The 12,867-nt window shown below is 51.0% G+C and overlaps 4 protein-coding genes across 4 annotated transcripts; all 4 read right to left on the bottom strand.

The window, feature by feature from the left end:
• Positions 1–9: 9 nt before the first annotated feature.
• On the bottom strand, positions 10–1,701 carry ACHE_40072S (uncharacterized protein; the record flags this gene model as incomplete). The annotated part of the gene is made up of 4 exons (XM_043278230.1): positions 10–204; positions 261–340; positions 398–748; positions 801–1,701. 4 exons carry the CDS (start codon positions 1,699–1,701, stop codon positions 10–12), a joined length of 1,527 nt encoding a protein of 508 aa, XP_043136030.1.
• A 747-nt stretch (positions 1,702–2,448) lies between these two features.
• On the bottom strand, positions 2,449–4,476 carry ACHE_40071S (ferric reductase family protein; the record flags this gene model as incomplete). Its single annotated transcript, XM_043278229.1, has 6 exons — positions 2,449–2,807; positions 2,861–3,025; positions 3,072–3,471; positions 3,519–3,704; positions 3,762–3,823; positions 3,873–4,476. The coding sequence occupies 6 exons, from the start codon at positions 4,474–4,476 to the stop codon at positions 2,449–2,451; spliced, it is 1,776 nt and encodes a 591-aa protein (XP_043136029.1).
• Positions 4,477–6,161: 1,685 nt separating this feature from the next.
• On the bottom strand, positions 6,162–9,230 carry ACHE_40070S (basic helix-loop-helix domain-containing protein; the record flags this gene model as incomplete). Its single annotated transcript, XM_043278228.1, has 1 exon — positions 6,162–9,230. One exon carries the CDS (start codon positions 9,228–9,230, stop codon positions 6,162–6,164), a length of 3,069 nt encoding a protein of 1,022 aa, XP_043136028.1.
• A 1,900-nt stretch (positions 9,231–11,130) lies between these two features.
• Positions 11,131–12,727, bottom strand: ACHE_40069S (uncharacterized protein; the record flags this gene model as incomplete). The annotated part of the gene is made up of 2 exons (XM_043278227.1): positions 11,131–12,506; positions 12,556–12,727. 2 exons carry the CDS (start codon positions 12,725–12,727, stop codon positions 11,131–11,133), a joined length of 1,548 nt encoding a protein of 515 aa, XP_043136027.1.
• Positions 12,728–12,867: the final 140 nt, after the last annotated feature.

The raw sequence follows: 12,867 nt of genomic DNA, 5'->3' as shown, positions 1-12,867 counted from the left end.
ATCTAGCAGCTAATACCACAACGCCTCATTCCAATGCTCACTCTTCGCATTCGCCAAGTTATCCTTCTCAAGGTGAATGGTCGAATTGAATACGATCTGCGTCGCGTTGCTGCCGTATTTAGGCCAGTAGATCTTGTCGTTCGGCCACATGGTGTTAGGGTTTCCGGTGTGTACGAATGATAGGAGATACTTTTGCATTTTTCTCTGTATTTGATTAGCCTATGCTTCTTTTAAATGTTTTCTAGGGAATAGGTACATACCGCAACACTCGTATCAATCGGCATGCTACTACCAAAGCCGCTGGTGGTACCGTTGCCAGAAAGACTGTATGTGCTGTACCCTGTTCTTCGTTAGCATCAAACAGCCCTCGCAGCACAGAACAAGAACAAGAACATACAGTAATAACTCTGATCTGTCCCATGCGTCGCCTTCCCCAAGTCAACCATCCCATTCCATGTCTGGTTTCCCAACGCCCTCGTCAACGCATAATTGTGCGCCGTCATATCAAACGACTGTTTCATGTCCGCGAACCGCAGTCCTGGGCTGGAGTAGTCGGACTCCGGATACAGCTCTAGTAACCTGCCAACGACGTCATCGGTAATAGATGGGAAAAACCTGCGAAGTTCCTTGGGGATGTCGGCAGTGGTGCTGACGCCGGGCCAGGCTTGGCTGTTGTTTTCATGCTTTTCGTGCGTGATCACGAGGGGACCAGTAAAGTTGAAGCAGTTGCGGTACAGTTGTGCCTCATCTGTCGTCGTTAACACCAACCTACCAGTCCAGGGGCAAAAACATGAACGCACACGTATCACCGACAAAATCTCCATCGACCCTCGGCTGCAATTGGTAATCATATTTCCCTACGACATCACTCGCAGCACTACCCAACTCCTCAAACCACACGCCCCGCATACAATCCAAATGCCCCCCATCGCACCCCACAGCCGTCGAAACATTCCGCCAAAACATCTCCGCCTGATGATGCCCAGCACCTGGAACATACCCCGGCGACATGATATACGCCTGGTTATACAACTGCTCCGCGCGTCCCGCGAACCGGGTCATTTGGAAGATCGTCTGCGATGCACCGGCTGAGAATCCCACTGCGGTAATCCGATTGGGATCGCCGCCAAACGCGCCGATGTACTTCCGCACCCATTGGAAAGCATGCTGTGCGTCATAGAGAGCGACGTTTGATGTACCGCCTTCGTGAGGAAGGCGAGGACCGTTGGCATTCCCTGTAATTCCGAGACGATAGTTATACGCGACGAAGATAAACTCCTTGTTCAGTGCGAATAGGCCCTCAGGTGTGTTATCCGATTTGCTGCCGCTGGTGAAGCCTCCGCCATACGACCATACCATAACCGGCAGCTTCTTTCCGTGGGCATTTGCTGGTGCCCAGATGTCAAGGTATAAACAGTCCTCGGTAGACGCGCAGTCGACGTCTGCATCGGCTAGGGTGCCATCGTTGATAGCTTCTTCGACAGGAGGCCATTGCGGTTTCGCAAAGCGGAGGTCCCCGGTTGGGACGGCGGCGAAGCGGATGTTTTGGTATTTGTAGTAGCCTAGGGAATAGCTTCCGGCTGTCGGGATGACGGTTGTGTAACCGAGAGTGATAGACGGTGTTGGTTGTGAGGACTTCGATGCGGATGGGAGGGCCGAGGCCACTGCCGCTAGTGGGAGGAGGAATGGGGTAAGCCACATGTTGTCTATAAGGCGAGCAAGTATAATCAAGCTCTGCGCGGAATAACATCTGCGATCCCTGCTGGTAGCTACATATATGTACCTGCATACAGTACAGCACAATCCGGCTAACCCGAAGACCCGAAAGTTCGCCTCGGATAACCCGAGATTTCTGTACGGGGTACCCCTTATAGACTCGCCCCCGGTTGAACATGGCCGAAGCTTAGCTTAATTATTCTGGGGCATATAACGCGTGGCTCAATTTGTGCCATTAATTGTGTCAGATGTTGTGGTCGAAACGAAACCCTATCGGAAGCGGGTGTATTCCAGAGTTCCGATTCCGAGTATGGGCCTATAAAGTTTGGAACAGAAAGCACCCTCAGCTGTCTTGTGGACAGAAATGTATCTCTGCCGCATCAATCGTCGTTGCTCCCACGCGTTTCACGAAGTTGAAGTTGTGCGGGCTCAGCGGATCATCGGTTCCCTGCCAGTTGACGAGGATTTTTGGTTGGCTTGAACCATTTTCACCATGATGTAGCTTGTCTGAACTATTGTTGGGCCTGTTTTGTTTATCGTGGAGTACTTGAACGACTCGCATTGTCTACTCAAATCAGAGGGTATTACTTAACAATTCGCGGTACATAACACAATATCAACAAGATATCCAGAGAAGAGAACGCAAAAAGAAATAACACGAGTGGGTGGTATTAAACAAGCAACTTACAACAAACCAAACCAACACAGACACAGCAAGAAAGCAAAAGGGGACTACCACGAAAACGACTCCTCGTACAGATCCACCACCGTCCCCCCCTGCCTCTCCCTAACCGCCCTCCTAACATCATCCCCCATAGCCCCCGGCCCACAAACACTAACAGCCATAGCACCTACCTGACATATCTTCGCGTTCTCCAGAATATACACAAAGTCCGGCTTTCCCCAGTTAATCGTGACGGGGACGTTGGGAGGCGCGTGGTGGGCCCAGGGGTTGGAGCTTGTCACGTATTCGTCGGTTGTGGATTGGGGGGCTGTTATGTAGATGTGGATTGAGAGGGCGATGGTGGAGGTTTGGAGGGATGGGTGGGACATGAGTGTGGGCATCCAGGATTGGATCCAGGTTAGGTGGTCTGCTTTGTTAGTGGACGTGCAGTGGTTGTGTGAGGGAGGGGAAGGGGCGTACCGATACTCCGGACAACCCATATCAAGCTCACTTGTCGGATTGCTGAGTGCTTGGGTGTGAAAAAAACATTGACGAACTCGTGCAGGTACGATACTGGATGCGTGATGCCAATTCCGCCTGCAATGAGAAGAACGGTTCCATACGAGGACAAAGGATGAAGTCCACCTAAGCACATTAGCACACTAACTCGAACTAACTAAGGTAAACCTACCAAACGGCCCCTCCGCAAGCGCAGTAACCTTCAACGACCCACCAGTAGTCCTTCGAGCCTTCTTCAGCAGTTTCTTCGTAAACCCGTCTCTCCCCTTTATCAGAAACGACATCTTATGCCGCTGCGGTCCGCCAATGAGCGTATTCAGTGAATCGCCAGAGCTGCGTTTCTCGTTCACATCGGCGCGGTCTGTTGATGTCCATGCGACGGAAAATGGGTGTGATGTCCATAGGCCTAAACTCGGGATGTAGAGATATAGATATTGACCTGCCTTGAATTTCCATGTTCGGGCCATGGCGACATCGACGCGAGCCACATTCGCTGGTAGGACTTCGACGGTGGCTGTCGTAAATTGCTTTCCGCAGTTTCGCCAGAGAAGACATGCTGCTCGGGCAGCTCGCTGTTGAATTCAGCACTGTAGTTGTTATCATAGAAGGACAGGCGTACCTCGAGACCCCACAGAATCACAGTTCCCAAAAGAACCCGCTGCTGAAGGAGATTCTTAAGATGGTACCACAATGCCACAAAGGACATGACAGCCAGGAGTATATGCAGATGAAGAAACGTTTCGTACCATGCATGACGTAGCGCCGACATAGCTTGGAAGAATATCAACACGAATCCGATCAATGCCTATTAATATTGAAAAGTTAGAAACATAACCCCGCATCAACTGACAGGATAACTCACCACCAACCCGTATATAAAGAAAGGTTCATTCCACATCATATGCGTAATCTCATCCATGCTCACTACACCTCTCAGTCACTGACCCTTCGCGTAAACAGAAGTATTACTCACTCAAACGAGCCTTGCCAGCAACCACACAAGCCATATGAACCACCGCTTCCACAGCCATAATCCGCCCAATCCACCGATGAAGAAGATTAAACGCGTCGAACGAGATACCCAACAGCGGAATCAAGGGATTATTCCGACCTGCCGTTAATACCAGAGCAGGCGAGTTCATGACAGCCAAATGTCCAGCAGCGTATTTGAATTGGAACATCTTTTCTTGAAAGTCGGCCGGCCAGTCAATCAGGCAGAAGAAGAATACTAGATTCAGCACGATATATCCAAGCAACACGCCAGCCTCGAATCGTAACGGTATTGTACCCATGTGCAGCCGGCCCATGAGTTGGAGTTCGCGGTTATGGCGAGTCGAAAACAACGGCGCGTACAGAACATGTCTCTTGAATTTGGCCTGAAACTCGCTGATCTTCGTATACTTTGACTGGTCCTCGTTTCGAAGTATCCCACGCAGACGTCGGCGATGTCGTATGAGAATCTCCATGCGACAAACGAAAAACACACCCACCACACCGGCCAGAACATAAAGAGGCGTCGCCAATGCCGGGTTCATTGGGGGTTCCCCATTCCCTGATCCTGCCAATTCTACCCCCATTTCATATAATCCTGATCGAATGCACTCGTACTCTGAAGAAGGAGAAGGTTAGGGGAGAAACCAAGGCAGGCCAGCAGCTGCGAACGCAACCGCTCTAGGTCAGCAAGCGGGACTAACTTGGACATTCGAGCGACTGGCAAGAAACGGGGGACAAGAACTGCCACTACTAACCAAGAAGTCTGCTGTGTTGGGGTAAGACCCTATAAAAGAGTATGTTTGTCATGGGTGCCATGCGATTTCTATATCAACAGGCTCAGGTGACTATCCAATCACTCCGTTTCCATCACCGAGCTGGATGACGGATGGAGCTGTCACATACGGCTTTCTTCCATGTATGGGAATAGCGGAAACTGCAGAAAGTATCCATTGGCAGGATGCAACCCCAGGAATGTGGGGGACGGCCAACGTGTCTGTCATTGTTGGAATGTGTACACATAGTCAAGAGGTCATCGTGTGGCCGGACCTGAAGTGCTATGAGTAATCGACTAAAGTGCAGAGTATATAAAAAGAGTGAGACAAATCAAGCAGTGTAGGCCAGTTCAGACTTGCAGAAAGTGCCGCATAAGGCAATGTTGACTGCGACGAAACCGCGCTTCCGGAAGCGGAAACCGGGCGAAACGCAGGGATGCGCGGGTTCAAGCCCCATTTTAATAGAACGTGGTACTGCAATTGGAAAGAGACATAGAAGTACGTCAGCCTTTGTTTGTTGATTTGTCATTTTGGAGTGATCGCGTGGTGTTATCGAGCCGGTCATTGCCAGAGACAGTATAGTAAGGCCATAATAGGCACGTCTGCGACTGTATGCTACATTGCTAAAATTGGCGCACGCTCTGCACTATTGATCGACAAAAGACTAACATGTCGATATCATAGATGTCGAGAACTCCAGGGATCAACCTTGGTTCTGGATCCGGCGGCCCGAGGCCGGGTTGTAACAGTGGTAACCCGAGAAGCTTCGAACCTTTGCTCCTTCTAGTGCAGAACCAGCACTCTACAGCATAAAATGGACTGGGCCATGTGTCGATACCGAAGCACCGGGTTAAAGGAATCGGTGAGGCCGAAAAGCAATCGGCAATTCGATTCGTATGGCCCTGACCCGTGGTTTCCAAACCGCGGATCAAATGGAAAGAGCATGGAGGGTTCGGGGCCAAAGCAGATTGTCCGGCCGCAAGCGGATGATACACTCGCATCTTGAAGGATTCATGCCTCAATCGCTGACGGTAAGAGCGGAAGGGACTGCATAAACCTGCCCAAAACTTGCCGCGGAGCAGCTACAAAACAAGGTATGGGAAGTAAAGAGTTCATTCCATGTTCGAACAGTCCAAAATCGTGCCTGCGTAGGTGACGGCAGAACACGCCCCGAGGAACAAATCTATGACCGTAGACAGATGCAACACCAATATCCAGAAAAGACACAAGGTAGCATTGGTAGAAAATATTAAAAAGAACAGACACCATATCTTGCACCAAATGCACCCGACATTATGTAGAAAATATCCCCCATTATCTGGTTTATACCATAAACGAGAGGAGAGATCCCAGAAACCGATCACAATCCACCAGCGCCTTTAATGTAGATGAACCTCTACCTTTTTGGCGAGGGAACACTCCTTGAAAAACAATCCATAAGCCCATAAGACAGCAAAATGATCATTTCATACACATGAGTAAAGATAAAATTGAAATCACGATGCCGAAAGGATAGGGGCTTCAGCGCAAGCCTTTCCAAGTCCTTTCTGGTCGTGGCCCTTAGTACCGTCACTAGACGAAGGCTTAGACCCTTCAGCCCGAGACGGGACGGCGGCAGGCGCCTCCTGCTTCTCATTGCCGACACCGTCTTCAGTCGAGTACTTGACTGACTTTCTTCTCTTCTTGTTCTTGCGTCGCTTGGTCTTGAGCTTGTGCTCACGGAGTCGAGAGTAATCTGCGATGTCGACACCGGCGCTTTGACATAGAGACGTGCACTCCTTCTCAACAATATCTACGAGATCGGACGTGAAGCCGTAGAAAGCGGGATTGTAGGCGTTGCGGGCCCAGTACATTAACTCCGCAGCGACACGGCCAAGGTTCGGGAAGGATGTGGAAGGAGCCATACGTTCACGATCGCGCACAGGCTGCGGTGCCTCTTCGTCCGCTTCATCATCGGCAGATGAGGCAGCAGATGCATTAGGTACAGGGGACGAGCTTGCCGAGGAGTCCGAGGATGAGAGATAATCCGTATCGGACACAAGAACATGGAGCAGATGGTACACAGACGCAAATCCCAAAAGAGTCAACTCAACCGGATCGAGAGGCAGCTGGTTGAACCAGTTGATCGCCTTCTGCATCGTGAACGAAGCAGGAAGAGAAGTGTCGCCGGTCGTCCTAGCCGAAAAGATGGCGGCGATCATGGCACAACGGACTGCAATACAGATCTCCTCGCGAACGGGAACAGGGAGCGACGAATCCAGGAAATTGAAATTGTGGCTCTTCTTGTTCTTTCCGTTGTCACTGGGCAACGCAGCAAGAACGGCGCCAATGTTCTTAACGCGATCCTGTTCGAAGAAGACGGCCTTCATGACGAGGGCACGCGTGTGTGCAGCTGAAGGCTGAGGAGCCACGTTAAGAGCGAGATTGATCTTGGATTTGAAAAGGTCGCGGCTCTGCTTCGAATCGGGCCCACCAGAGCTAGCTTCGAAATACTTCAAGAGGGCGCGTTGCAAAAGGTGGCAGGACCACCAAGCAGCAAGGGCGTCCAGCGAAGACTGAATAGCAGGATCCTCTTCCACGATATCCAGAAGCGCTTCATGATCATCACTTGCCTCCTGCGTTGGGCGGTTCCACGTAAGATTCGCCGCCCGCTGTACGATACCGTCGATCATGACATCCTCGCTGTCAATAGTAAGGAGCGCAGCCAGATGACTCGGAAGGGCATCCGGATGATCCTTTGGCAGCGCGCGATGCATCTGTCGAGCCAAATCCCACTGGTATCTTGCAAGTGCACGCGCCACATCGTTCGAAATGTAGAAGCTCCAGGAGCCAGGGTCTCCAACTCTCCAGAGTAAAATGCGGCAGTGCAGTGCCTTCAGCATCATCCTCATGGGGCTGCGGGGCAGGGTGCCAGCAGCAAAGATGGTCAGGACGAGTCGACTCTTGCTGATCTCGGCATCACCACCTGCCAATTGAGCATCGATTGCAATATCCCATGTCTTCACACGTCCCTTTTCATCTTCCTCGGTAATACCCGTGATTCGAGAGTAGAGCTTCCATCCCATGAGGCATCGCAAAACGTATTCAGTACATCGCGATGTTACGACATACCACTCCCGGAAGAACCGATGACGCGGGACACCAACTTGCTGGATGCTCGTTAACCAGGCTTGTCGTCTGAAGTTGTACGGGGACAAGGACGATCCGGATGAGACCGGTACTTTCGACGAGGTGTCGGAGTGCTTAGGTTCCGCATTGAAAAGGTAAACAAACACCACGAATGCGCTTCCGACGACGAGAGAGGCCAAGATGCCGAAGTGGATGATGGCCCTAGCATGCCATGAAGCCCAGTAGCTTCGAACCACAGCATTCCAGTATGCTAGTGATGGCGAGTTGATCTGAGGTAAGTATTTGAGCAGGTGGACGGGAACCGCCAGCAGTCCCTTTTCGTTGGATTCGGTGTCCTCTTCAGTGCCCAGGCCTTCCAGAACCATCAATCCAGCAAGAGCACCCAGCATGTACTTGTTAGGGAAGTTTGACCGCCTACGGCCGCCGCCACCTGTTTGCGTTGTCCTATTTCCATTGGAAGGATATTGGATGTATGATTGCGACCAGGCGTTGTCTTTTGACGAAGCCTGCATCTTCTTGAAAGAGTCAGGTACCTGGAGCAATCCTTCTGGTGGATACAAGGAACTCGGAGAATGATCGCTAGGTGCGTCTTCAGTATGTGAGAACACACTCGGCGAGGAGCTCGCCCCTGACTCCGTGTAGTTGCTTGGGGACGAAACCGAAGCGGCGGATGTGACGGTTTGTTCAGCTGCCTTGTCTACCTGGCGTAGTCGGTTCTTTAACGCGGTGTTCTCGTCCTCGAGTCGTCTGTTGCGAATCTCCAAATGCTTGATGTACTCTGTTGCTTTCGACAAGATGGACGCCTTGTTCAATTTGCTGGCTGGTGTGACGCCGTCTGCATCTTCGTCGTCAAGGAGGGTTCCGTTGGTACCCTTGGAGGAAGCCCGTAGACTTGGCACGCTGTCTCGCAATTCGGCAATCTTGTCGTTAAGGTTCGCACGGTATCTCTTCTCAATGACGTTGTGGGCCCGCTTCTTAGTCGGCATCTTCTTTCCACCATTCTGAGGGACTCCGCTGACTGTCGATCCATCGTCGTCACTGCTCGTCTTTCGCTTACGAGTTGTGCCAAGGGAGTCGGGGGAACCGGTAAGGGAAGGCTGGGACTGCTGTTGGATGCCGTCACTTGGGAGCATACCACTCCGATCTCGGCCCGAGGCGTCAAAGGGCAGACTTGGCAGGCCTTGTGCGATGTCGGGGGAGAACTCATGCTGGGAGAAGTTGGCTCCAAGCGAAGTGTTTGGCGATGTTAATGAAGCGTCGAAAGGAGCATTTTCCTTGGGATCTGAAAAAACCTGGTCGTCCCATCTCATCCACTGCGTCCAGTCCTGCGAATCATCGGTTGAGGGCGGAATGGCGTCCGTATGCGAGCTTTTCCTATCGGAGGATTGAACAGGAGAGAAGAGCTGGAAGTCGTTTTCCATGCCTGCGAAGGACATTGTTAGTTTCTAGAAGGAGGCCGCGACTGAACCATGGAGGCACAGCGCGGTGATCTGACTACTATCGATGTCAACTGAGAATGATGAATGCCCTGCAGTCGTCAATGGGCTTGCTCTAGGTTGAATTAGAGACTCGACATAGGTGAGTTGACTCACGTCCGGGCTGTTGGGAAATGTCACAGTAAAGTACCTGGCACTGGCGTGTGGAACAGCCAGAACGGGCGAGCTGCGGGCTTAAAATCTCAAATTCGCAAGCGTGGATGCTGATCAGCAGCAATGGGGAGGCGCTAATATGAGTCTAGGATAAGGACTGTGGAGTCGGATTCAGGGCTGATTGGGTTATCAATCGGTAGCGATTGGGGGGGGGGGATGGCGAATCTGCCCGAGTACTCCGTAGAACAAAGAGCTGCAGGTTGTCAGAACGATACTCCTGTTCCTTTCTAAATTGGCATGTCTGTGGCAATCGTCTCCGGAGTACTGAGAGTAGAGACTACTGACTCGAGGATTGCAGGGAGACTCACCAATTGCAGAATGAGGCTCCGTGGGACGCCGGGAGTCAATTAGATCTTATCACAACACACTTCTGTCCCGTCCACTAACGCCGGAACTGCGGGAGCACTGTCCTGGTGGTTTTCTGTTGGAACTTCTGGTAACACTTTGTTAATATCTGTGGCGTGCCTGACAACGTATCAGTCGGTCATCCAACATCTCAACGTGTTGCCAAAGAGAGAGTCCAGCTCGAGTGCTGACTGAGCGAAGTCTCGCTCTCCCGTGATTTCTCCAGTCGTATGATCGCGGCTCAGGGCGTTCCCGACACCGCTCGTTTTGGTATTACCATGGGTGACGGGGTTTTGCCCGTGGTTTGCATGGTTTGCATATGTATTCAATACAATACCGTATTCAACAACCTTCCGCGCCGAGTGGGTGCGATTGGCCAATCATGATGGAGATTCAGTTCCATTCCGCGGTGACATCACCCCTCAAGAATAGAACTCGTGCTATTTTCTCTTTAAGGATAGCCTTGTACGGGGGATTCTTTCCAATATTGTGGCCTGGAGCACGCCTAGAATGAAGCAGCCTGTGACATAAACATGCACAGCCTGCAAGGTCAACGAAAGAATGTGGATCAAATCATGTGATCTTATCTTATCGCCTATCAAATTTCTATCTCAGCGAGCGATATAAAAGCGCCCCAGACGACCAAGATCAATACTAAATATGCTACGAGCGCAATGTCTCCAAAGAGACGGCCACATGTGTTTTGCTACAGTGTTTTACGAAATAGCCAGCGTGTTATTACTCTTGTTTCAAGTGATTGTTATGTTGAAGATTGTCTACCACTACTTCCCAATCTAACTTGCATTTTCATCATCAATAATATATCAAGAGTATACAAAACGCTGATCCTCGGCCGTTACCTTGGCAAAGAATTCTCCTCGTTCTGCGTTGCCCTTAAACGAACAGACATTCTTCATCAGTACCGATCCAAGACAACATGACTTCCCGACTGTTTTCAATAAGGATTTACCCCAGTCTAGAATAAGAACATTTATCTCTTACGATGATCGATATCCGCTACTTAATCCGGTTCTCCTGGAAACACATGCCGCAATAGCAAGTATTGAGACCACTGGCCGTGGGACACTGGTCTCTGAGATCATGTACGAGCATAGAGATGACTGATGATAGAGCAGTCTTTGCGCGTCTTTTATTGGTTACTGGGCTTGCGTCGTGCAGGCTGCTAGAGATAAGTTGCTACTTGAATGAGATATAAAGTTTGCAGAAGCCATATTGTTTTATGGATACATCAAAGCTAGGCCAAACAGGTACAGCAAAATAGTATCAATTGCCATATATTTAACATATTCGTAAATCATAACCATAATCCTTCAGCCATACCTCACGAACTCCACCCGCTCTTCAAACCCCAAACACCAACATCAACAGTAACATGCTCACCAAGTCCAGTAGCCGCGAAGGTAACCTTATCCAAGGGCTTAGTAGGGAAGAAACTCATCGTTCCACTCTGCTTCCCCTCCTCAAGGAAGACCTCGAACACAGAACGGTCAATAACACCCGAGAAAGTGAACTGGCCGGATTCAGGCACGGAAATGGAAGTGCCGAATTGACCAGCGAAGTTGCCGTTGTCTGCTGTTGTGAAGAGGTGTGTGCCGGCTCTGTTTATCCAGAAGGAGCCCGAGTTCAGTTCGACGGCGCCGTCGAGGTACTCGCCGGAGGCGGAGGAGGTGAAGTTGAAGCTGAGCTCGCCAGTGACATTGGCAGACGGGAGGTGCTTGATGGCCACGTCGAAGTAGACGGCGTTGGACTCGACGCTGGAGAAGTCGACAGAGACGTCACCCTCGCTGAATGTCTTCTTTTCGAGCTCGTCGCCTTTGACGGGCGAGAGACCCTGGAATGGAGCCTGAGCGACTCTCCAGGCACCGTCGACCTTGATGAGGGTCTGCTCCCGGGGCAGAGTGGTGGAGCTTCGCCAGCCCTCGCGATCACCCGAGGGCACTTCATTTGTGTAGTCCCAGTTACTGGCCCAGCCAATTGAGACCGGCTTGCTGCCTTCAGGGAGACCATAGAACCATTGAGCTGCGTAGTTGTCCCGGGCGAAGTCGAAGAGAGTCTCTTCCTTAACTTCGGAGTTGAAGTGGGTTCCGTTGAATTGTCCAACAATATAGAAGGTACCGGAACCTCCAAGCGGAGCACCAGGGTTGACAGAGATAGCCAGAACGTCCTTTGTGGTCTCACCAGAATCCGCGTCATCAATGGGGAATGTCACCAGGTTGGGGCATTCAAACTCAACGCCAGGGAGTCCTTCCTGGGTGTAGTTGGATGTTGGCGTCCAGTCCTTGAGGTTGGGAGATGTGAAAATCCCAATTTTACGGGCATGGGCCCAAGCGATAACCATGACCCATTTTTGGCTTTCAGCGTGCCAGATAACCTTGGGGTCCCGGAAGTCGTCGGTATGGCTGTCAATAACGGGGTTGTTGGCGTACTTGGTGAAGGTATATCCGCCATCAGTGGAATAAGCAATGTGCTGCGTTTCTTTGGTGGGCGAGTGAGCAGTGTAGATGGCAACTACACCATCATCCTGGTCAGGAAAAAATCCCGATGTGTTCTCACTGTCGATGATAGCCGATCCCGAAAAGATAAAGGTGTCTTCATTGTCGGGCTCGAGGGCCGGTGGATGGTTGGTCCAGTGGTACAAGTCCGGGCTGGTAGCATGGCCCCAATGCTGGTTACCGACTACTGGTTCAGAGGGGTTATCTGGTCTTGTTAGCTGTGATCTTTGTGAATGGGTTCAAGAAATGCCTACATTGGTAGTAATAGTGGTAAATACTCCGCTTTGCATCATAGAACAATCCGTTTGGATCGTTCATGAATCCCTTGGGCGGCGAGAATTGGACCTGAGGCCGAAGAGGCCCGGAATAGTCTGCGGCCTGGACAGTGGCCGCCAGGAAAGGTAGGGCAAGGAGTCCGAGACGCATTGTACTTCGAAGAATGGGAATAATCTGGTTTGCTGAGTAGTTCGGGGGTCACAACAAGGGGTATTTATATGCTATCGGCTCTCCATATGCGGCATTTTGGCATCCAGTCTTTGTCAATACCTTGCCCAACAGCACTACCG

Source organism: Aspergillus chevalieri, chromosome 4 (genome assembly GCF_016861735.1).
Source record: "Aspergillus chevalieri M1 DNA, chromosome 4, nearly complete sequence".
Lineage (NCBI taxonomy): Eukaryota > Fungi > Ascomycota > Eurotiomycetes > Eurotiales > Aspergillaceae > Aspergillus > Aspergillus chevalieri.
Note: the sequence above shows the minus strand (reverse complement) of the source record. Positions and strands in the feature narration are given on the sequence as shown.